Source organism: Coregonus lavaretus (genome assembly GCF_964263955.1).
Source record: "Coregonus lavaretus genome assembly, chromosome: 36".
Lineage (NCBI taxonomy): Eukaryota > Metazoa > Chordata > Actinopteri > Salmoniformes > Salmonidae > Coregonus > Coregonus lavaretus.
The window spans coordinates 15668805-15692913 of record NC_140023.1 but is presented as its reverse complement, the minus strand read 5'-3'; the positions used below and the strand labels follow the sequence as shown (position 1 = coordinate 15692913).

Genomic DNA, 24109 nt, shown 5'->3' with positions numbered 1-24109 from the left:
CTTTGGCTGAAAAAACAGACTCAGGGTTAGGCCTATATGCTTTAATTGGGGCCACTGGTTAATTGGAGCCATTGCAAAGCATGGTTACTGTTTTTAGGCTATTTTCCACATCAGTGTTATGAGACCTGTGTATATTTCCGTAGCCTACGCGATGCTATCTTACACTATATAGCTAAGGAAAATGTTTTTTTTTTTTTTATTTTTTTTTTATTTTTTTTTTATTTTTTTTTTTTAAAGTTTTTTTTGGGGGGGGGGGGGGTGGATCAGCTTAATATTGCAGATAGATTGTATCTTCTATCAATGTAATTGTCTGCATCACTTCCAATCCCCCATGTGTTTTATATACTCCCCTTTATTACTTTTCAACCCCGCCATCCTTTCCCTACTTGGAGTAAATTAGTGAACAACAATGCCCAGGCCTCTAATGAAAATGTTTGTGTCATGCAGTTATGGCGGGACGTAAATGGTAAATCTCCAGACCCGTCTGTCGCCCTGCATGACATTTCTTCCATTGTGTACGGGAAGTTGCTAGACATGAGCCACTTGTGGTCAGAGTAGCGGCATATATGATTGAAGTCAGAACTTTTTCTACCATTGAGCGTCATCATCACTTCAATTTAACCTCCCGCCCCCTCAGCGCAGTCTCCGGTAATCGGTCACGGAGGTGGTGTCACCACTCTCTGCATCAACTTTGTTATCAGACGTTGTCATTTTACTCTTAGGTGCAACGGACTTTTCTCTTCTTATGTGTACATCTATTTGTGTGAAGATGAATAGCTTGAAGGCGTTTAAGGAGCCATTCGGTAAGTCTGCACTTTTATTTAAAATGTTTAAATTCTATAGATATGTCGTTTATGGCCCTCTTGTATGTTATCTATAGGCTACTTATTGGTTATGGCATGTTTGTGTCCACATCTTCCCGCTGGGCAAAACTGGTTGAATCAACGTTGTTTGCACGTCATTTCAAAACAAACAATTCAATGTGGAAAACTGATTGAATTTGTAAAAAGACATCAACATAGTTTTTCACCCAACATTTAACCTAAATCCAATGACATGGTGACATTTTTGTTGATTTCACGTTGAATTCATGTTAGTTGACAACGCAACCAAATGTAAATCAAAAATAGGCGTTGAACTGACGTCTGTGCCCAGTGGGTTGTTTGCTTTTTGAACAACCTACTAATTTACGAACGGATAGTCCCACTGTAATATTGGAATGTCCTTTTGTTTTATTTATTTTTAAATGTAGGCTTTCAGAACCTTTTTATGAATAAATCTTTCCACATCTTAGTTGTAAGAATGTATTGACATAACAGAGAACTTGCATTTTATTGGTTCCATTTCAATGTGCTCTTCTCACAAGTGGCATTTCCCCAAACATAAAAATCCCCTCCCAGTATCGATAACAATAAGGGACTTGCACCTTACTCTGTCATTGGTACCATTTAAGATGAGGGAGGCTGATTATTTTTTTTAATGAGCATGGCCTTATTTCTATTACAGCATATTGGATGGCTGTCATTCATATTCTATTCACCCAGATCAATGTAGCATCGATAGGTTTAGGCTACTACATGACACTTGAATTTTCGCTGTACCCATAATGAGGTTGCTACAACATAGCCTATGAATGAAAGTTTACAACATAGAGAATATTTAGTAATCAAGGTAACAGACAGTGACACATTCAATACCGCCTTGCACACTCTTGCCTGCATCTAGCTGATCTAGGGAGTAATCATTAGTCCAACAGTTGCAAATGTGAATTTCTATTGGATAAATTCAGGTATTTTTCTCCACGTTCCGTTTGCTTCCGTTTAAGAAACGTTTTTGAACAGAATCGGCGGAATGAATACACCCCTGATCACACGCAAACAGAGTTCACTTTCATAGCAGCCACATGAAAAGAGCAACTATCTACGCGCTCTCCTCCTCTCACCTTTTTCCTTCACTTGTGGACTTCAGTGCACAACACATCAGCTGTCTGTGACCAGACAAAACAAACTTTCCAAGCCAAACCTTCATATCATGACCGCTATAACCGCTACACACAACCTACGTTGTTGTCACGTCATAGTCAACATAGCTACTAGAACAAATGCATTAGTAAACCCGCTAGCTACAATCATGTAGTACAGTTAGAAATCAGTTTAGCAGTGGGCCCAATGTGGCAATACCAAAAGCTTGCCTTGACTTGGAATAGTTCCAGTGTTGGATATCCATATCCAGCTAGCTAACATAGCATCCCTCTCTGTTTGAGCCGGGTGTTTGAGTAGGCTAAACTAGGTAGCTGCATTCTCTAGCAAAGTGAAAGTGAAAGTAAGAAAAAATACAACCAAATATAGCTAGCTCTCTCTCTCACTTCCCCTTAATTTTGGAATAAATGAATTTGTTCAAAACTGTTCAACTATTGTCTTTCTGTCTCTTTGAGTCAAATACTCACCACATGTTATGCACTGCAGTGCTAGCTAGCTGTAGCTTATGCTTTCAGTACTAGATTCATTCTCTGAACATTTGATTGGGTGGACAACATGTCAGTTCATGCTGCAAGAGCTCTGATAGGTTGGAGGACGTCCTCCGGAAGTTGTCATAATTACTGTGTAAGTCTATGGAAGGGGGTGAGAACCATGAGCCTCCTAGGTTTTGTATTGAAGTCAATGTACCTAGTGGAGGACGGAAACTAGCTGTCCTCCAGCTACACCATGGTGCTACCCAACAGAGTGCTGTTGAGGCTACTGTAGACCTTCATTGCAAAACAGTGTTTTAATCAATGAATATATTTAGTATAGTTTTATCTAAAAAGGATAATTTTGTTAATGTTTCACTATTTGTTTTTTTATGAAATTCACTGAGGAGGATGGCCCTCTCCTTCCACCTCTGAGGAGCCTCCACTGCTCTCACTGGATGTATGAGATGTGTGGGAGTGGGAAAATATAACGTTTTGTCAGTGATAAAAGTGAGTAGGCTATGCCTAGGCTATGCCAAACTGTCCAATGTAAGTGCTAACTAGATTAAACATAACAGTTTTATGCTATCTCAAATCTGAGGCATTGGAACATTGGCCACCCTGAGGAATCAAACCTAAATGGCAAGCTAGGCTACTGTGTTTTTGAAATGTCAATGTTGTAAAGAATATAACCCCACATTTTATGTTTGGTTTTCACTGTGAATCAATAATATTTCCAAATATAAATGGCTGTTTTGGTGTGGGTAGGTATAAAAATATGAGCTGTCCCCTTGAGCTCATGCATATGAATGACATTTACTCAGTGATCTGTTTGGACAGATACCTGTTGGGTCTTGAGGATGCATTTTTGCTTGAATGAGCAGAACAAAAATACCCCACTGTTGCACAATGCTCTGATTTTTTTATAAAAATGACTGTGCTTTTTTAATGCTGAAACATTGTCCTCATCAGCATGTCTTGAAGAACAAGATCTCTGTTCTTTATTACTATTGCGTTGTCTATTTTCATATAGCAGCCGAGGCCTTTACAGCAGCCGAGGCCTTTACAGCAGCCGAGGCCTTTACAGCAGCCGAGGCCATTACAGCAGCCGAGGCCATTACAGCAGCCGAGGCCTTTACAGCAGCCAATGGATTTACAGCAGCCGAGGCCTTTACAGCAGCCAAGGGATTTACAGCAGCCAAGGCCTTTACAGCAGCCAAGGGATTTACAGCAGCCGAGGCCTTTACAGCAGCCGAGGCCTTTACAGCAGCCGAGGCCTTTACAGCAGCCGAGGCCTTTACAGCAGCCGAGGCCTTTACAGCAGCCGAGGCCTTTACAGCAGCCGAGGCCTTTACAGCAGCCGAGGGCTTTAGGCCAGCAAAGAACGCCTCCTCTCACACAACAAAATCACATAACTTATTTTTCCTGCTAAGCATGGTGGAACTTGAGTTTTCCAGCACACACATGCACACAACCCTCAATCATCCACCGTGCATAGACGAGGCAACAAGGCATTTGTCCATCTTTGCGTTAGATATAAAAACTGCATGGATTGAGTTAGGTATCAGCACGTAAGCACGCCATTCATCTCAAGCCATGTGTGGGAAAAAAGTGTGCCTTTGTCGCTGCAGAGCAAATGCACCGTTAGATGGTCTGATTAAATGTTTCGAAACTCGACTTATCTTAAAGGCATGGGTGGTCAAAAAGGAGAAAATCTAGGTTCATCTCTGTGGAATCATGGCCTTGAGGGATCTAACGTTATTATGATGTGGTTTATATTTCATCTCTTGAACTTCTTCCAGAGCGAGTAGGTACATGTCTCTGCATTCCCTGAGCAGCAGAAACAATACTGAGCTGAGCTGGGTTTCTGCTAATAGTTGATGAGTAGGGGATGTGGGGCTGATGTGTCTCAGCATTGCATGCTCTAATAAGGAGCAAGGTAGAATGAGTATGCATTACCAAAGGATCTGTACATAAATCTGTGCAACCACAGACCTAGAATGAGACTCTATTTCTATGTGTGCAACAGCAATTACATGGTTATTACAGTGACACTGCAATAAAACATCACTGTAACTGTTCTGCTGTTATTGATCTTACTGAGAGCTTGGCATATGGAGAGGTAACTGGCAGGTCCTCTCTTGTCTCACTGTCATCATCATGTAGGAAACAACATAAAGAGTGGAGAAAATACTGCAATATGACAATATACAGAAAATACTGCAAGATGTACTCTTTTCACACTTGGCACAGACGTCAATTCAACGTCTATTCCACGTTGGTTCAGTGTCATTTCATTCAACGTTAATTCAACCAGTGTGTGCCCAGTGGGTTGTTTGTAGCCTCCACAGAAATTATCAGAGTTTCTGGACTGTGATTTATGACTAGAATATGTTAAAATAATCTTCTTCAATCAAAACTCATGAGGGTGTGTTAGTATTTATTTGAATATGGTATGATTGCGATGTAAACCTTCTGACAGTTTTCCTCCCCATAAAAAAGTGACATCTTGAAAAAATGTCCCTTCTTGTTGGTGATATGTTCAATCAATGACAGACTGACAGGCCCCTTGTGCGAGTCACCTTACAACTCCATTAAAATAACATTTGCTGTGGTAAAATTGGATATGGTGCATCAGTGTGTGAGTGTTTGTGTGTGTGTGTGTATGTTTGCTCACGTCACCAATGTGAGAAAACCCTGCATATTTTGATATCTTGTTTGAGGAAGTGAGTTCACCTACATGTTGTCGTTTTGAGATCTTTGCCAATGTAGTTTCAACTGTGTCACTAAGTTCATGAATGTAACCTATAGGAAATGGTCTTTGGTTCACTTTAATGTGTTTGCAAACCCAAGGTTCACATCTAAGCTGAAGTGAGTGTCAGCTTCATGGAGTGTAACCTAAGAAAGGTCAGAGCAGCTCTTTATTTGGAGCCCTCAGGTCTCATACAATAGCCTCACAGTGATGCAGACTGATAGAGGCATGCATGGCCTTGTAGAGGTACAGGTAAGTGCCAGAATAATGTAAAGATGAGCAAATGAGGGATACAAAGTAAATTGGAAGCAGGTGCTTCCACACAGGTGTGGTTCCTGAGTTAATTAAGCAATTAACATCCCATCATGCTTAGGGTCATGTATAAAAATGCTGAGCAGGCCATTATTTTAGCCATTATTTTTGCTACCATGGCTATGCCCCCAAAGGATGACAATGCCCCCATCCACAGGGCACGAGTGGTCACTGAATGGTTTGATGAGCATGAAAATGATGTAAACCATATACCATGGCCGTCTCAGTCACCAGATCTCAACCCAACTGAACACTTATGGGAGATTCTGGAGCGGCGCCTGACACAGCGTTTTCCACCACCATCAACATAACATCAAATAATGGAATTTCTCGTGGAAGAATGGTGTCGCATCCCTCCAATAGAGTTCCAGACACTTGTAGAATCTATGCCAAGGTGCATTGAAGCTGTTCTGGCTCGTGGTGGCCCAATGCCCTATTAAGACACTTTATGTTGGTGTTTCCTTTATTTTGTCAGTTAGCTGTATGTTTTAGAGCTGAAGAGAGGGCTTTGTACATCTGCAACTCATCAATGTTTGTCCATGTCCACTATATCAGGACCCAGGACAATCAATAATTTCAGATTTAATGTATCCTCTTCATGCTGATATTTGCTTTGTTGAAAAACTGCATTCCATCACTTCCATCAGCCATCATTATATATAACATCTGCAATATATTCCTTTGTGCATTGTTCTCTTCATGTAATCTCTCTGTTACACCTGTCTTGTCTCGACAGATAGAATAATCTCTGAACCAGTGGAGGACACAGATACTAGTAGCTTCATGGCAGAAATGGTACGGCTGTCTAATATCATCAGAAACAAACTAGTGTAAAGAAATGTACATTCTGAATTTAATTGAATGTACACATTGTTTTTCTTATTTCAAAAGAATAGAACAAAATTAGTTCTAACTCTTTGGTCTGAGTAGACAGAGAAAAGCCATGTTTTCAGAAAATAGCCATGTAAAGTAATTGAACCATAGTTGAGTACATTATGCTGGGAATTCTTACGCCCAGGGACTAATATAGAAACGGGTTGCAACAAGCCACTTTTCGCTATCCAACACAGAGTATAATGTTTCTCCACAGTTTACAGGCATTTTAATTGCTATATCTCTGTTTTCAAATATTTATATCAGTATAAAGATCAGAATCCATCAGTGTCCTTTTGTAGCAAAGCTGAACATGTGTGTTTGTGTCTCTTAGTCCTTGAAGTCCAACTATCCAGTCCAAGTCACAGAACATCAAGGTAGGTGCTCTAAGCTAAGTACATATGTTCACACAACTGATGTGCCTTTCTGGGGACTCTGATGAGAAAGTACAACATTCACCTACACCGTCGATCTGTCCTTTCCAGATACAGTGACACTGCAGCTGAGGTCCATGCCACCTGGCTACCTCACACCTCTCTCAGACAGAATAAGACAGGTGGGTGATGGGCTCACTTACACTGGGCTAAAGTGTAGTTTCTTTGTGTTAGTTTCATATTAACGTGAAAATGTGGTGATGAGTCTTGACAGGATGCTCCTGTACACTGTAGCTTACTAAATATAACTCCAAACCTCGAAGTCAGCATCTTAAAATGTCATACCCTGACTATCTTTAATGTTTGAGCCTTTGTAAGGGAAACTAGTGGTTGGTGTCAAAACCACAATACCGTTTTGATGGGTGAGAATGATCACTTGTTTCCGAATAGGAAAAGGGTTGTGAGTTGGTTTAAAAAGGTTGTGTTATTTTAATGGTATCAATTAGAATATTGTAAGGTAGCCTCCCGAGTGGTGCAGTGGTCTAAGGCACTGATCAGTGCTAGAGGCGTCACTACAGATCCGGGTTCGATCCCGGGCTGTGTCGCAGCCGGCCGTGACCGGGAGACCCATGAGGTGGCGCACAATTGGCCCAGCGTCGTCCGGATTAGGGGAAGGTTTGGCCGTTTGGGATGTCCTTGTCCCATCGTGCTCTAGCGACTCCTTGTGGCGGCCGGGCGCATGCACCCTGACTTTGGTCGCCAGCTGTACGGTGTTTGCTCCGACACATTGGTGCCGGCTGGCTTCCGGGTTAAGCGAGCAGTGTGTCAAGAAGCTTGGCGGGGTCGTGTTTTGGAGGACGCATGGCTCTCGACCTTCGCCTCTCCCGAGTCCGCACGGGAGTTGCAGCGATGGGACAAGACTGTAACTACCAATTGGGGAGAAAAAGGGCTAAAAAGTAAAAAATATTGTAAGGTATTCTGAATCATAACGGTAGTTAATTCACCTCTATAATTAGAACGTAATGTTTTGTTTTACCCAACCTCGTACAGCCAGTGGAAGATGGTGTAGAGTGCATTTGCACAGGCTCCATCTCACCAGGTAATTTTCATTTTCATTTTATCATGATATATACTATACCTCTGACCAACATTTCTAAGCACGTTTTAGATAGATTATAGCAACACATCTTTCTAGACAGATGCATTACAGTTACATACAGTACATGTACCTAAAATAGTAGTCTAATCATTTGTGCACTGTATATTTCCAAGGCTGTTGGTAATTCCATTCTCCCTTGCCCCAATCCCTACCCCTTAGACTTCCCCAAGGAGCTGCAGTTCTTGAACAACCCATGTGAGAAGTGCTGCTGCTCAGCTCCACCTCCAAAGATCAGTGACCTGATGGATGACAACGACTTGCTTGATTTACTGCGTCATAAACTGGACCCAAATCATTGCACTGTCAAGAACTGGAAGAACTTTGCGAGCCGTTGGGGTATGAGCTATGATGAGCTGACTCTGCTGGAGCACCGGACCCAGGGCTCAATGTGCCACAGCCCCACACAAGAGTTCCTGCTGCGCAACAACCACAAGACCGTCACTGAGCTCACCGAACTTTGCCGGGTCTACCAGCGCATTGATGTGCTGCGGCTTCTGCAACGCTGGATGGAGAACGACTGGCCCTCACGCTGGCAAAATGCTCATTAACCACATATCCCCAATCCCACAAATGATACATATTACTTTTTACATTTTGCTATCCACTTTATTGAATTAGCAATGACATCAGGGACTAGGACCATTTGTTATCAGAAGCCTATTTATTTAACAACCAGTGGTTCCCGGATTTTAGATGAGTTGGTGTGCAAAAGACAACTGGATCACGTTATGACTCCTGTGGAGTTGAGGACTAAATGGGACTGGTTGTCATTTTGTACTTGTTACCAATACTGTAGTTCTGATTATCTCAACCAGCACATTATTTTATTTTTCCAAAGGTTCCTCAACCACAGAATTGTTGTGTGTTCAAGTGTTGGTGTTCCCACAAAAATGACCAGGCGGCTAGAACATAAAAAGTGGAACTGTATTAAACAACATAGCACGTAAAGAAGGTGAGGTGGGAAAAAGAGAAGGAGATTAAAAGGGTGAATTGTTAATCAATTTTTACTTTTTAGAACAGTGACCATGTGACAATCAATGTAGTAGATATCATATGTCAAAGGTGACAGTGTTGCGTTTTGGTCTTTATAGTCTCATAAAAATAGGAATAATCTCCAAATAATGTATTGTTTTTATTCATAGTTAATGAGTCTTGATTATTTTGGGATAGTTTGAAGCTGAGGTTGTTTTTTCAATTGAGATATTTCACTACAGTTTGAATCCTAATTAGGAATTTGCCCTTACGCTTTAACCTGAATGTGGTTCCAATTCCTCTCCCCACCCCGACTTGAAGCAAATAAAAGCTAGATGTTTTCCATATTCTTGCTAATCTTATTAACTTTCCCTGAATAACACGTTTCAAAAGTAATCATATCCTCATATCAGTTACTTAAATAGTATTTTAATTGACAAGATTAAAGGGATACTGTGAGATTCTGGCATCAGATGAACTCTTGGATACAATTTTAATGTATCTGCGTGCAGTATGAAGTAAGTTAGCGGTAGTTTCGCGAGCCAATGCTAACTAGTGTTAGCGCAATGACTGGAAGTCTACAGGTACGGTAGCATTGAAAATACAGTGACGAAAAAGGTTTCCTGTGGAAGTCTTCCATGAAAGTTTGAGCTTTCTGTGTGTGTGATGATTATATCAACTTGGTTTATTTGTTTTAATTTCATTGATGAATATCCAATCATACAGGAAATCATATAGACAAATTGATATAGTAGTTTATTGGAGAAAAATATAACGAATTAATAGTATAATTACATTTCACTGTTCAACAGTTGTTTTAGCTTAAAATGTGAAGATGACAGATTCCATAAAGATTATGTCTCCTTTACGGGTGAAACATGTCTGAATTGTGACAGATACAATACTGAGGCATTTGTAAAAATAAGTAAACTTCCAAGTGAACAGCATTTGGGAAACATTACCATAATTTAAATACATTTGAGTACACATAGAGCTAATGAGCACATTTTCCTTCATTTTGCTGTCAACTGTTTAAATATAGATGTAGCATATGGATTAATACAAACAGACATCAGAGATTCTACATACAAATAATTACGTTTCTGTTTTGTTTGTACATAGAGACAAACCACATCCTTAAAATGGAGTCAACTCAAGAACAAATGGAATGATACTTTAGATTGATGTATTTACAAAATAGTTACACTTGGGATAAACCAACATGAATAAGGTTCACATGGCTGGAAACTATCAATAATCTGCATCGGGTTCTTTGATATTCAGACCAAGCATATTGGAGAGGCTTATTGATATGATATCGTTTCCCTCCGATGAGTCCACTACAGGGTATTCCAGGCCTACCCCAGATTTAGGTTTCGTAACTTTGAAAGTCCCTCTTTTTAGCAAAGTGGAACTGTCTGCGTCTGAGGTGGACCTGACATTAAGGCTAGGGGCACGGAGCTCACCTTTCACTTCTGGTAGGGAGACATTAGCTGTGGGTGTTTTTGCTTTAAATCTCTTCAACCGCTCCATGATGTTAATAAGTCCTGAAGGTGATGTCACCTTCTGTCCTTCATTCACTTTAGGCAAACTGACCTCTGCGCCAGCTGTTTCAAGGCCTCCGTCAAGCTTTTGTGTGTCAATCGCCTCACCAAGGGCCTTGGCAGCATCTTGGAATGCACTCTCAATCTTGTTGGTCTGTGGCAGTCTGTGAAAGGTAAACATTGGTACCTCTACCTGATCACTCTTTGATTCATTCCTACTCTGTTCTTCCTCATCGTCCATGTCAGAATCTTTACCTTTTGAGCCAGATGATTTAAAGCTTGGCGACTTGAATGGCCATTTGAACGTACTTTTGTGAGTGTCTCCCTCTTCCTCAACATCTACTTTGAGGTCAGCTTCTGGTAAATTTACATCCAAATCTGGCATGTCAGCACTGGCCTCAATGCCAGGAGCAGAGAGACTCAGTTCAGGTGTACTAATCTCTCCCTCAACTTTGGGGAATAAAACTTCCACATCAAGTATATTTACATCTGCACTAGCATTATATTCTGTTCCCTTTCTTCTAGGTCCTGAGAGACCAAACTTTGGCATCTTATAATGAGGCAGTTTTCCAGAGGGAGCCGCAATGTCAACATCTGGAGCTTTCAACTCAACCTCAGGGCCTTTAATGTCTGGGACACTTACTTCAATTCCTGGGGTAGAGAGACTTAGATCAGGACCATTCAACTCAACCTCAGGGCCAGAGTAGTCCGTTTTTGGTAAACTTAGATTTACATCTGGAGCACTAATATAACTTTTAACATTAGGATCAGATAGATTGAGGTATGCTTGAGGTACAGCTAAATCTACCTTTGGGGTTTCAAGCCGAGTCTCAACTCTGGGAACTGAAATATTAATGTCAGGTGTATCAATGTCACGTTTTGGTCCCTTCAGTTTAGAACCTGAAAGGCCAAATGTGGGGAGTTTAAAATGAGGCAATTTGAATTTGCCTGAAGGGGCATCAATGTCTACATCTGGAGCTTTTAGATCTACTGCAGGTCCTTTGAGGTCAGGTTTGGGTACATTGATTCTTATCTCTGGTACATTCACTTCACCCTCAAGTTTGGGGGCAGAACGGTTGGGCTCTAGTGCTTTCAGGTCTAGACCAGGACCTTGGAGATCTACTTCTGGTAAATTCACATCAGCCTTAGGAGCGGAGATGGCAAAATTTGGTGTCTTCAGATCAGCATCAACATTAAGGTCAACAGAAGCATTAAGATCAACATCTGGGGCTTGGAGATCTACATCTAGTCCTTCAAGGACCACTTTACTTTTGGGGTCAGAAAGGTCCAGGTCTGGTGTTTTCAGCTCTACTACAGAGGCTTGGAGGTCAGCTGTCGGTAAACTGACATCCACATCAGGAACAGAGACATCCAATGTTGGGGCCTTTAGCTCAGCATCAAGGTTTGGTCCTTTAACTCTTGGTCCTGTTAAACTGGATTTGGGGAGTTTGAATTTGGGCAACTTGAAGGTTCCAGATGGGGCATCAAGGTCAACTTCTGGGGCTTTAAGATCCACCGCTGGACCTTTAATGCCAGCTTCAGGCAAACTGGTACTCAAACCTGGAGCAGCCATAGATCCCTTGATTTTGGGGGCAGAAAGGTCTGGTGTTTTCAGCTCTACTACAGGGGCTTGGCAGTCAGCTGTTGGCAAACTGACATCCACATCAGGAACAGAGACATCCAATTTTGGGGCCTTTAGCTCAGCATCAAGGTTTGGTCCTTTAACTCTTGGTCCTGTTAAACTGGATTTGGGGAGTTTGAATTTGGGCAACTTGAAGGTTCCAGATGGGGCATCATGGTCAACTTCTGGGGCTTTAAGATCCACCGCTGGACCTTTAATTCCAGCTTCAGGCAAACTGGTACTCAAACCTGGAGCAGCCATAGATCCCTTGATTTTGGGGGCAGAAAGGTCTGGTGTTTTCAGCTCTACTACAGGGGCTTGGCAGTCAGCTGTTGGCAAACTGACATCCACATCAGGAACAGAGACATCCAATTTTGGGGCCTTTAGCTCAGCATCAAGGTTTGGTCCTTTAACTCTTGGTCCTGTTAAACTGGATTTGGGGAGTTTGAATTTGGGCAACTTGAAGGTTCCAGATGGGGCATCATGGTCAACTTCTGGGGCTTTAAGATCCACCGCTGGACCTTTAATGCCAGCTTCAGGCAAACTGGTACTCAAACCTGGAGCAGCCATAGATCCCTTGATTTTGGGGGCAGAAAGGTCTGGTGTTTTCAGCTCTACTACAGGGGCTTGGCAGTCAGCTGTTGGCAAACTGACATCCACATCAGGAACAGAGACATCCAATTTTGGGGCCTTTAGCTCAGCATCAAGGTTTGGTCCTTTAACTCTTGGTCCTGTTAAACTGAATTTTGGGGGGTTGTATTTTGGTAACTTCAATGTTCCAGAGGGAGCATCATGGTCAACTTTAGGCAAACTGATATTCAAATCTGGAACAGTAAAGTCTTCCTCAATTGCTGGTGCTGAGAGGTTGAGATCTGTTGTTTTCAAGTCGAGACGAGGCCCTTTCAGATCTGCTTCAGGTAAATTAACATCAACATCTAATTCTGGGGTCTTAAGATCAGCATCTACATCAAGTTCCGGTCCTTTTACTTTTCTTATTTTTGGCCATTTTAGTTTCGGCAACTTGAATTTTCCAGAGGGAGCATCAAGGTCTAAATCTACATCTGGTCCTTTGAGGTCAGCTTCAGGCAAACTGACATTGATATCTGGAACAGCGATGTCTCCTTCAATTGCTGGTGCTGAGAGGTTGAGATCAGGGCCTTGGAGATCTGCTTCTGGTAAATTCACATCAACCTCCGGAGCTGAGAGGTCCAAATCTGCTTTCTTCAGATCAGCATCAATATCAAGGTTTGGTCCCTTCACCTTATGTCCAGACCAGTTAATTTTGGGCATTTTTAAAGTTCGAAATCTATGCTTTCCAGTGGGTGCCTCAACGTTGACTTCTGGTGCCTGAAGATCTACATCTGGAACATCAATATCTGCTGTAATTGCTGGTGCGGAGAGGTTAAGATCAAGGCCTTGGAGATCTGCTCCTGGTAAATTCACATCAACCACGGGAGCTGGTCGGTCCAAATCTGCTCTCTTCAGATCAGCATCAAGCTTTGGTCCCTTCACCTTATGTCCAGTCCAGTTAATTGTGGGCATTTTTAAAGTTGGAAATCTATGCTTACCAGAGGGTGTCTTAATGTCGACCTCTGGTGCCTGAAGATCTACATCTGGACCTTTCAAATCAGCTGTGGGCTTCTTTAGGTTGAACCACTTGACTTTTCCAGAGGGTGCATCAATGTCAACATCTACCACTGGGCCTTCAAGGTCAGCTTTGGGTAAATTAAGATCTACATCTGGTGCATGTATTTCTCCATCAATATTTGGAGTGGAGAGATTGAAGTCTTTGGGACCCTTAGCCTTGGGTCCAGAGAGATGAAACTTGGGCTTTTTTAGAGTAAGCAATTTCAATTTCCCTGAAGGGGGCTCAATGTCCACTTCTGATGCGTTCAGGTCTACTTCAGGGCCTTTGATATCATTTGGCAAATTGGTGTGCAAATCAGGCATGTTAAGCCCTGCCTCAACTTCAGGGACAGAGAGACTGAGGTCAGGTGCTTTCAGATCTGCATCAACATCAATGTCTGGAGCTTTTATATTTGGTCCAGAGAGCCTGAAATTTGGCTTTTTGAGTTTTGGGAACTTAAGTTTCCCAGTGGGAGAATGAATGTCAACATCAGGGACTTTTACATCTACCTCAGGGCTACTGAGGTCTGCTTTGGGTAAATTCAATTCTAAATCTGGGTTGCTCATCTCAGCCTCAATTTTTGGGACAGAAAGATCAACAGTTGGTGTCTCCAGATCTGCCTTAAAATCCACACCAGGGGGGTTGACTTTGGGCCCATGAAGACCAAATTTGTGTTTCTTTAAATGAGGCCATTTGAATTTACTTGAGGGAGCCTCAATGTCGATATCTGGAGCTTGCAGATCTACCTCAGCTTTTGGTAAACTCAGGTCTACATCTGGTGCGCTTATCTCTCCATCAATGTTGGGAGTGGAGAGATTGTCAGGTGCAGACAGGTCAGCATCTATGTCCACTTCAGGTCCCTTCACTTTTGGTCCAGATAATCTGAACTTGGGCTTTGTGAGAGTAAGCCATTTGAATTTGCCTGATGGAGCCTCAATGTCAACATCTGGAGCTTTCAAGTCAGCATTTGGCCCATTCAAATCTACATCTGGGCATTTGATTTCCACATCAGGGGCTGAGAGGGTCAGGTCTCGTGTCTCTAGCTCTCCACTGAGACCAGGGCCTTCTAAATCTGCTGATACATTCACGTCTCCCTTTGGCGCTTTGGCTTTTATGTGTGGTGGTTTGAAGTGAGGCATTTTGAATTTTGGATGCTTGTACTTCAATCCACTCGTCTTAACCGCTGGTTTCTCCAAGTCAAGTGAAGCATCTGAAGTGCTGAGCTCTGGTGTTGATAGACTGACTTTAGGGCCTCTGAGGGTGCCCTCCTGATCTGCTCCTTTCATTACAGGCCCAGACATTCCAATGGTGGGCATTGGAAACTTTGCACCTCCATCAGTTCCAGGTGTGTCCAAGGTCACATTGGGCAATTTCCCATTCAAAGTGGGACCATTGATTTCATTATTCAACCTGCCTTCTGCATTTAATTGTCCACTGAGGCCAACAACCTCAATAGATGGTGCCTCAACTGCTCGCTGCATTCTGCTGTAGGTATCTTTGAGCATCTGTTGACAATCAAATAGCAATTAAGTGGTAGTCAATGGACAAATACTAAGTAATGATCCATAATACATTATTGATATAATTGTTCAGAAATGAAAAGGCACCTTGAGCATAGTGTAATGACTGCTGGCATAAATCATGAAGTAAATTTGATTCTGATACTTACATCCCCGGGACTTTTGAGACCACCGTCCAATGAGCCGAGACTGGCGCTGGCTTTCAGACCAGGCTTTGTCACAAAACTCATGTTGTCTTCGTAAGGCTCCATGATCTTGAGTATTTCCATCAGGTCATCTTTACTGAGGTGGTTAAGATGTATGGTGGCAGCAACAATCTCATCACCTAAAACAGTAGAAAAAAAATGGAGGCTTGAAAGAATATCTCTGTCGTTTTCTTATATGTACAACTAAAAATACAAAGTACATATGCTTTACATTTTATAATTAGGAACGTTTTTTAGTAGAAATTAACTGGTATGTGACATTTTACCTTCTTTCAAGCCACTCTTATGAGTGACACTAGGGTCTGTGATTCCAGTGATGACAACTCCTCCTCTGTCTGAATCCTCCAGGACCAAGCTTTCGGAGTAACGTCTTTGCCGACTTTTCCCATTCTAGTAAGAGGTCAACAGTCAAATACAATTAAATCAAATCAATTGTAGTCACTATCATGAAGTTTAAGCATCAACTGTTTGTAACAGTTACTTTAGCATGTGAGCAGTATTCAAAGACTCTGGGAAGACAACATCTGTATGGTTTTAGGATCTGATTTCTTAGACTGTGAATACACCCCAGGATAGATAGCTTGTTTTTAGGAGAACACACTTCCTCAAGGCTTCTGTTCTTTAAAGGGGAAATCTGCAGTTCAAACACTGTTTTCGTAAGAAGTTGAGGGGTGAGGCTGGAGAAATGTAACCACTCTCATTTACATTTACGTCATTTAGCAGACGCTCTTATCCAGAGCGACTTACAGTTAGTGCATACATTGCATATTTTATTTTTATTTATTTTTTATACTGGCCCCCCGTGGGAATCGAACCCACAACCCTGGCGTCTACCAACTGAGCTACCTCCCTGCCGGCCATTCCCTCCCCTACCCTGGACGACGCTGGGCCAATTGTGCGCCGCCCCATTGGTCTCCCGGTTGCGGCCGGCTACAGCAGAGCCTGGATTCGAACCAGGATCTCTAGTGGCACAGCTAGCACTGCGATGCAGTGCCTTAGACCACTGCGCCACTCGGGAGGCTCAGTGGCCTAAGGGAGACTCTCAAATTCATAGACAGAGCTATGGATGCAAGGACTGAGCAACCATGATATAAAAAGTATAGTTTTAATCATGTTTTGAGGCTAGTGTTGGTTTACAATTCCATTGTTTACTAACAATGGAGCAACATAAGATTATATATTTTGGGTTCTGATGGTATGACACTGGAACTAAGCTCATGAAGCTTTTATAAGTTAGATTCTTCATTAATCAATGGGTATAATTAATTTAAAAGTCCTAAAATGGATGTACCAATCACAGATTGCCTCTTTAATGGGAAGCATGAAAGGTTATGAAATGTCAGGAAATTGTATAAATAAAGTATTTCACTCACCATGATTTCTGAAGTATATTTACAGCAGCATATCAAGAAAGATGTCCACTATAACCTGTAAAAACAACAACAAAAAAGAAGTGAGGTGCAGTTAATAATATGGTTTAAGAAGCAGAACTCTATAAAAAATAAAACAATCTTACAGGGTTGTATCTTGCACTACAATAAAATGGACATTGAAACATCTTCAAGGACAATTTTCCCTTATTTTGTGACAGCCAAATGAAAAATCAATTTCAACCTAATATAATACTGTTTTTATTGTAGGGTACCGTTCTACAATGAAAATGTGGAAATAATTGCTGTTACTACACCAAACAAAAATATAAATGCAACATGCAACAGTTTCAACGATTTTGAGTTACAATTTATATAAGGAAATCAGTCAATTGAAATAAATTCATTAGGCCCTAATCTATGGATTTCACATGACTGGGAATACAGATATGCATCTGTTGGTCACAGATACCTTTAAAAAAAGGTAGGGGCGTGGATCAGAAAACCAGTTAGTATCTGGTGTGACCACCATTTGCCTCATGCAGCGCAACACATCTCCTTCGCATAGAGTTGATCAGGCTGTTGATTGTAGCCTGTGGAATGTTGTTCCTCTCCTCTTCAATGGCTGTGCGAAGTTGCTGGATGTTGGTGGGAACTGGACACGTTGATCCAGTGCATCCCAAACATGCTCAATGTCTGGTGAGTATGCAGGCCATGGAAGAACTGGGACATTTTCAGCTTCCAGGAATTGTGTACAGATCCTTGCGACATGGAGTCGTGCATTATCATGCTGAAACATGAGGTGATGGCGGCGGATATATGGCACGACAATGAGCATCAGGATCTCGTCACGGTGTCTCTGTGCATTCAAAGTGCCATTGATAAAATGCAATTGTCTTCATTGTCCATAGCTTATGCCTGCCCATACCATAACCCCACCACCACCATATGGCACTCTGTTCACAATGTTGACATCAGCAAACCGCTCGCCCACACGTCTGCCATCTGCCTGGGAGTGTTGAAACCAGGATTCATCCGTGAAGAGCACATTTCTCCAGCATGCCAGTGGTCATCAAAGGTGAGCATTTGCCCACTGAAGACGGTTACGACACCAAACTGCAGTCAGGTCAAGACCCTGGTGAGGACGACGAGCACGCAGATTAGCTTCCCAGAGAAGTTTTCTGACAGTTTGTGCAGAAATTATTCGGTTGTGCAAACCCACAGTTTTATCAGCTGTCCGGGTGGCTGGTCTCAGACGATCCCGCAGGTGAAGAAGCCGGATGTGGAGGTCCTGGGCTGGCGTGGTTACACGTGGTCTGCGATTGTGAGGCCGGTTGGACATACTGCCAAATTCTCTAAAACGATGTTGGAGGCAGCTTATCGTAGAGAAATTAACATTCAATTCTCTGGCAACAGCTCTGGTGGACATTCCTGCAGTCAGCATGCCAATTGCCCGCTCCCTCAAAACTTGAGATATCTATGCACATTTTAGTGGCCTTTTATTTTAGTTTTGTTCAGTATAATTACAAAACTTTCTCACATTATAAAAATATATATATGTGTTGATATAACCGGTAAATGTTTTGAGAGGTGTAGCTAGCAGAAAACCACATCCTCTCCCAGCCCAGCGGGTGAAACATCCACGCATGCACATGTGCACGCACACACACAAACGCATACCACTTGTTTGAAGTAAAAACTACTTTTTATGCACATGACAAACTTTAGTACAGAGTTAATGTATCTCTCTGCTCAGACTTACACCTGAACAGTCTTTCCTAGACTTTTGCTATGTCTCAAGACGCCCTAACCCCCCTCATACAAAATGATAAACAATTCATCACACAAAATATGTGTTATAGCCTAGGAATGCCACTCATTTCAATAAAAGGGGAGGACGACTATCATTCTAAACAAAACTACATATTACATTCTTACTACATTCTCGCATCAATACTAGAGTTATCATATCATAACACGCAACAACCAACCAAAATAGTAATTGGACTATACTATACACTGACTACACAAAACATTAACACCTGCTCTTACCATGACAGACTCGATATTAGGAAGGTGTTCTTAATGTTTCGTACACTCAGTGTATGTTTCTTAAAAAGGTACTATCATCACTATTGTTTATAATGACAATCATTCTTAATATCCACACTAAATCTTGTCAAAGCTCTCTGCCTTCAATTTACTGCTGCCTGATTGACAGACAGAGTGACAGCGACACCTAACCACAGCCTCACACCTCAGGAATCCCAGGCATGGCCAGGATGCTCAGGGGAATGTATCGCAAACCAGTTGGTTGAGATGCATGCTAGCTTACATAATATGCCATTTAGCAGACGCTTTTATCCAAAGCGACTTACAGTCATGCGTGCATACATTTTTTTTGCGTATGGGTGGTCCCGGGGATCGAACCCACTACCTTGGCGTTACAAGCGCCGTGCTCTACCAGCTGAGCTACAGAGGACCACATGCTATACCTACTACCACAGCCGCATACTGCCACACCCACTACTTTCAATGAATGTCAATGCGTCACCTACACTGAGGGGTCGGGTGGGCAGCATGTCAGAAAGAAGAAATGGTGTAAGTGGAATTATGAGTGTCATGATATTGGCTTCAAAACATTACATTATTACACGACCACAAATGCATTCTGTGAAAATGCAAAACATGAAGCCACATACTTTTGGTTACAACTTTTACCGGTCTCTCTGTTTCATGAAAAGGAAAAAAGTTGTTTCAATCTCTGAGGATAAATATTAGAAGTAAAAGAAGATTGAAGCAAGTCAATAGTTGTGGGTTTATTATTGTGGCTTCATTTAAAGGCAAGTAAAAATACCAAATGAATGGCTTGGCTTGATATGTAATTCCTGTTAGATGTACAGTACATCACAGCAAGCAACATTCCATATGTAAAGGGAGTTCTATGAGACAATGATTGAAATACTGTATACCATTTCATAATTTTATGGTGGCTTCATTCTCATCTGACCACTATGAAGAATGTAATGCAACAGCAACACCTCAGAGATATCAAGTAACAATGGTACTATAAAAGACACTATGCACCTGTTTCCGGGACACAGATTAAGCCTAGTCCTGGTCTAAAATTCTCCATTGAGATTCTCCAGTTGAGTATGCTTTTTAGACCAGGACTAGGCTTAATCTGTGTCCCGGAAACAGGTGCATAGTGTCTTTTATAGTACCATTGTTACTTGATATCTCTGAGGTGTTGCTGTTGCATTACATTCTTCAGTGGTCAGATGAGAATGAAGCCACCATAACATTATGAAATGGTATACAGTATTTCAATCATTGTCTCATAGAACTCCCTTTAAATATGGAATGTGTTGCTTGCTGTGATGTACATCTAACAGGAATTATATGTTTGATGAATAGTACCCCACTAGCAAAATCCACTTCACCAATCATTGATCAATCTACAGTTCTGGGCAAGGTATTTTGACAAACTATCTTTCAGGGTGACACCAAGTGCCAAGTTCATTAACAATCAGCCAACAACAATAACCCATGTGCCGAAATATGACCCTACATCCACCCACAAATGTCGATATCACACAAATCAAGTCGTAGGGTCACACAAATCAAATTATTTACTACCTTCACCCGCTCATTTACATTTAGGTCAAGGCAATTTCATGAGGGACAATTTAATCTGTTCAGCAAGACATTTAAAATATAAAACTAGAAGAATTTCATAAAATTGCAGAAACTATAAATCCATTACTAGCTTCAACACAGCATAATTAACACTGTTAGGCCTCTGTACTCTACATACAAGAGCACTAAACTGATTGAAGTTCCCATTGTACCATCAGCACAAATGACAATGTTAAATATCTCATTCTAATTGCATCAAAAGCCTTATAAAGCTAATCTTTGTATGCTGGGGCTCGCTGGGCTCGGATTAGGGAATAGGATAGGAAGGACTTACCTTGTGATGTCTTAGAGATGTGTCCTCCAAAAGCCCAGGCAATGTTGTCTCCTCTGTACCTCAGCTGTTCTGTCAACTTAAGAGGATCGGTCAGTTAAATGCCTTCTCGGACCACCACCTGAGCTGGAAAACAGGTTAGGCAACACCAGACTCAATGCCACCCCAACCCCCACCCCTTTCACAGGGAGAGGGACATGTCATGCACATTTGCAGGGCTGGTGACAGCCGAAACTTGCCAAGAGAGTGAGAGGTGACGAATAAGCGAAGTACACACCACTCCTCCTTAACAGGCTGAACCAGGTTTTTCAAAGAGAAACAAGAAACAGAAGCCTGCAATAGTTGCAAAACATGCACCTACACTCAACGAATGAATGCGCTCATTAATTCGCTTACACACATAGCTCTGGAGAGATTAATGGAATCAAAAGATTCTGACCATCAGCCATTCGTCAGTATTTGCCATCTCCTACTGTATCCAACTGACCTGTGTAATGAAGGGGGACTGAGGTGTTCTTGTTTTTAAAGGTTTGAGTTTTTAAAAGTTGCTTATTATCTTCAATGTAATGAAAACTTTTTGTATTTGAGTTATTTCAACTTTGGGGGTTTGTGTGTCCATATAGTTGGTACATGGCAGGCATCTTACCTTATCCTCTACCCATCAACCCCTACACTACATCATCATACTGTAGACTTACTTTACTTACCGATTCCACTTCGTCCCAAGTGGGACATAAGGCCATAGACTATGAAATCACAGTTTTGATGCTCAGTATACCAACATGGTAACAATTACTGAGTTATGCTTACTATGTGTACCATATCAAAACCAGGCATAGCACAGTGAGTCATTGCCCTACCCACTCTGTCGATTAATACAATGTTTGAACAGTGCATCATAAGAGTAGTGCTCAGCTCCAGGAAAACAGTTGTGATCTACAGTGGTAGGTGCAATAAAAAGTGCCTCTGAACTGAAAGTTTAATTTCCTGATTGGCTGTTGGCAAGTGAACATGATATCTCAGGATGAGAGCTGTTGGTCAAGTTACAAAAACATACTTGCAGTGAAGACATCGAAAAGACACACAGTGGTGAACAATTTATACATGGGTAACACGCAGATCGATACTTTCCGGAATATTTTCATTCAACAGAGACAATCAACATAACATCTGGCAATAGAATGATTTATAGTCAGAATGAAAACTCTGTAGCTCAGCTGGTAGAGCACGGCGCTTGTAACGCCAAGGTAGTGGGTTCGATCCCCGGGACCACCCATATACAAAAATGTATGCACGCATGACTGTAAGTCGCTTTGAATAAACGCGTCTGCTAAATGGCATATTATTATTATAAAACATTTGCAGATCTGAAGGGACCGGATAGGTGTCACGGTGTCAGTGTAATGCGGTAGACGAAGTCAGGCGCAGGACACAGAACTAAATGAAAACGTAACTTTACTGAACACGTAAAGAAACAAGTAAACCTCCACGCAGGGAGGAACAAACCCGCTCACCAACGACACCCGAAACAAACATGCACAGAGCACAATGGGAGCCACACGGTTAAATAGGGACGGAGTAATTACAAGATGGGAAACAGGTATGAAACAATCAGACAACAACAGGTAGAACATAGAAACATAGAACATAGATCGGCAGCAGCTAGTACTCCGGTGACGACGAACGCCGAAACCTGCCCGAGCAAGGAGGAAGGGCAACCTCGGCAGAATCTGTGACAATAGGTGAAGCATGGTAACAGCTCCACCAAGCCTTCCAATACCCTATGAAAGTCCCGCCTACTTCCTGGTGCAAGTCCCGTACTGTTTTTGAATGGGGGTCAAGCTTACCATAAAATTCATGAAAATGGGGTCACTTCAGATATATGTATGGTTATTTGTAGATTAATTTACCTTTACCCAATGCCTTTTATGAAGGTTTTCGATTAAAAAACGCAATCGTTCATGAAAGGCATCAGGTAGAAGTAAATTAATCCACGAATACGAATATTATTTTACATGCATCTTAAAATGACCACGTTTTTATGAATGTGATGATACAGTATAAGCTTGAAGCCCATTCAAAAACAGTATGGGACTTGCACCAGGAAGTAGGCGGGACTTTTATAGGGTATAGGCACAGAGAAGCCGCTATATTGCTTACACCAATCCTGTTCTCAAATCTGCTAACACAAAATTGTATCGCCAATAGGCCTCTTGAAAAAAGCATATAGTACACAATAACTGAGTTATAAGGTATCTATAACCCTTGCTATGTAATTCTTCTGAAGATATAGTAGATATCTGTCTTTGGCCTTCCACAGGAGGTGGTGGATGTGAAATGACCATGTAGGTAGGGGAATAAACAGTGAAGAGCTGGTTTTACACAAGTAGAGTGGATTAGGTGAGTTTATTAGTCACATGCACAAGTCCGCAGATGTAATTGCAGGGTACAGTGAGGAACGAAATCCGGGTGGCAGGAGGGGGACAGGGGGATCAGGTAGCTGCCTATTTGTAGCTATTCAGCAGCCTGATGGTCTGGGTGTAGAAGTTATTGGCCAGTCTGACAGTTTTTGCCATGATACTCCTATACTGCCCACGTCTGAGTGATGGAAGCGGGGAGAACAGGCCGTGGCTTGGGTGGCTGAGGTCCTTGATGATATTCTTGGCCGTCCTGCGACACCTGGTGTTGTAGGTATCCCGGATGGCAGGCAGTGTGCACCCAATTGTGCGTTTGCCTGAGCGTACCACCCTCTGTAGAGCCTTGCCATCAGCCGTGGTGGAGTTGCCGTACCAGGCTGTGTTGCAGCCCAACTGTATGCTCTCGATGGTGCTTCTGTAGAATACTGAGGGCCCTCGGGGACAGGCCACGTTTCTTCAGCCTTGTGAGGTTGAATAGTCGCTGTCGTGCCTTCTTCACCACGGTGTATGTGTGGTTTAACCACTTCAGCTCCTCAGAGATGTGTACGCAGAGGAACTTGAAGTTTTTTACTGTCTCCACAGTGGCCCTGTTGATGAGGATGGGGGCGTGCCCATCCTGGTTCCTCCTGAAGTCCATAATCAGCTCCTTTGTTTTGCTGACATTGAGGGATAGGTTGTTTACCTGGCACCACTCTGTCAGAGTGCTTACCTCCACTCTGTAGGCTGTCTCGTCGTTGTTGGTAATCAGGCCTACTACTGTCGTGTCGTCAGCCAACTTGATAATGGAGTTGGAACTGTGTGAGGCCACGCAGTCGTGGATATACAGGGAATACAGGAGGGGACTGAGGATGCACCCTTGTGGGGCCCCGTGTTGAGGATCAGTGTGGAGGAGGTCATGTTGCCTACCTTCACCACCTGGGGGACGACCTGTCAGGAAGACAAA

General features: G+C 42.3%; 1 protein-coding gene across 1 annotated transcript; it reads left to right on the top strand.

Annotated features, from left to right (window-relative positions):
- Positions 1-644: 644 nt before the first annotated feature.
- On the top strand, positions 645-9235 carry edaradd (EDAR-associated death domain). The gene is made up of 6 exons (XM_084153100.1): positions 645-803; positions 6250-6308; positions 6721-6763; positions 6872-6942; positions 7811-7859; positions 8079-9235. Exons 1-6 carry the CDS (start codon positions 746-748, stop codon positions 8465-8467), a joined length of 669 nt encoding a protein of 222 aa, XP_084009226.1. The 5' UTR covers positions 645-745; the 3' UTR covers positions 8468-9235.
- The last annotated feature ends 14874 nt before the right edge of the window (positions 9236-24109 follow it).

Bases quoted from the DNA above. Each gene is read 5' to 3' on its own strand.
- edaradd (XM_084153100.1), top strand. From the start codon at position 746: ATGTGTACATCTATTTGTGTGAAGATGAATAGCTTGAAGGCGTTTAAG. The intron at 804-6,249 runs GTAAGTCTGCAC...TTGTCTCGACAG, and splicing joins GGCGTTTAAGGAGCCATTCG to ATAGAATAATCTCTGAACCA. The intron at 6,943-7,810 runs GTGGGTGATGGG...AACCTCGTACAG, and splicing joins TCTCAGACAGAATAAGACAG to CCAGTGGAAGATGGTGTAGA.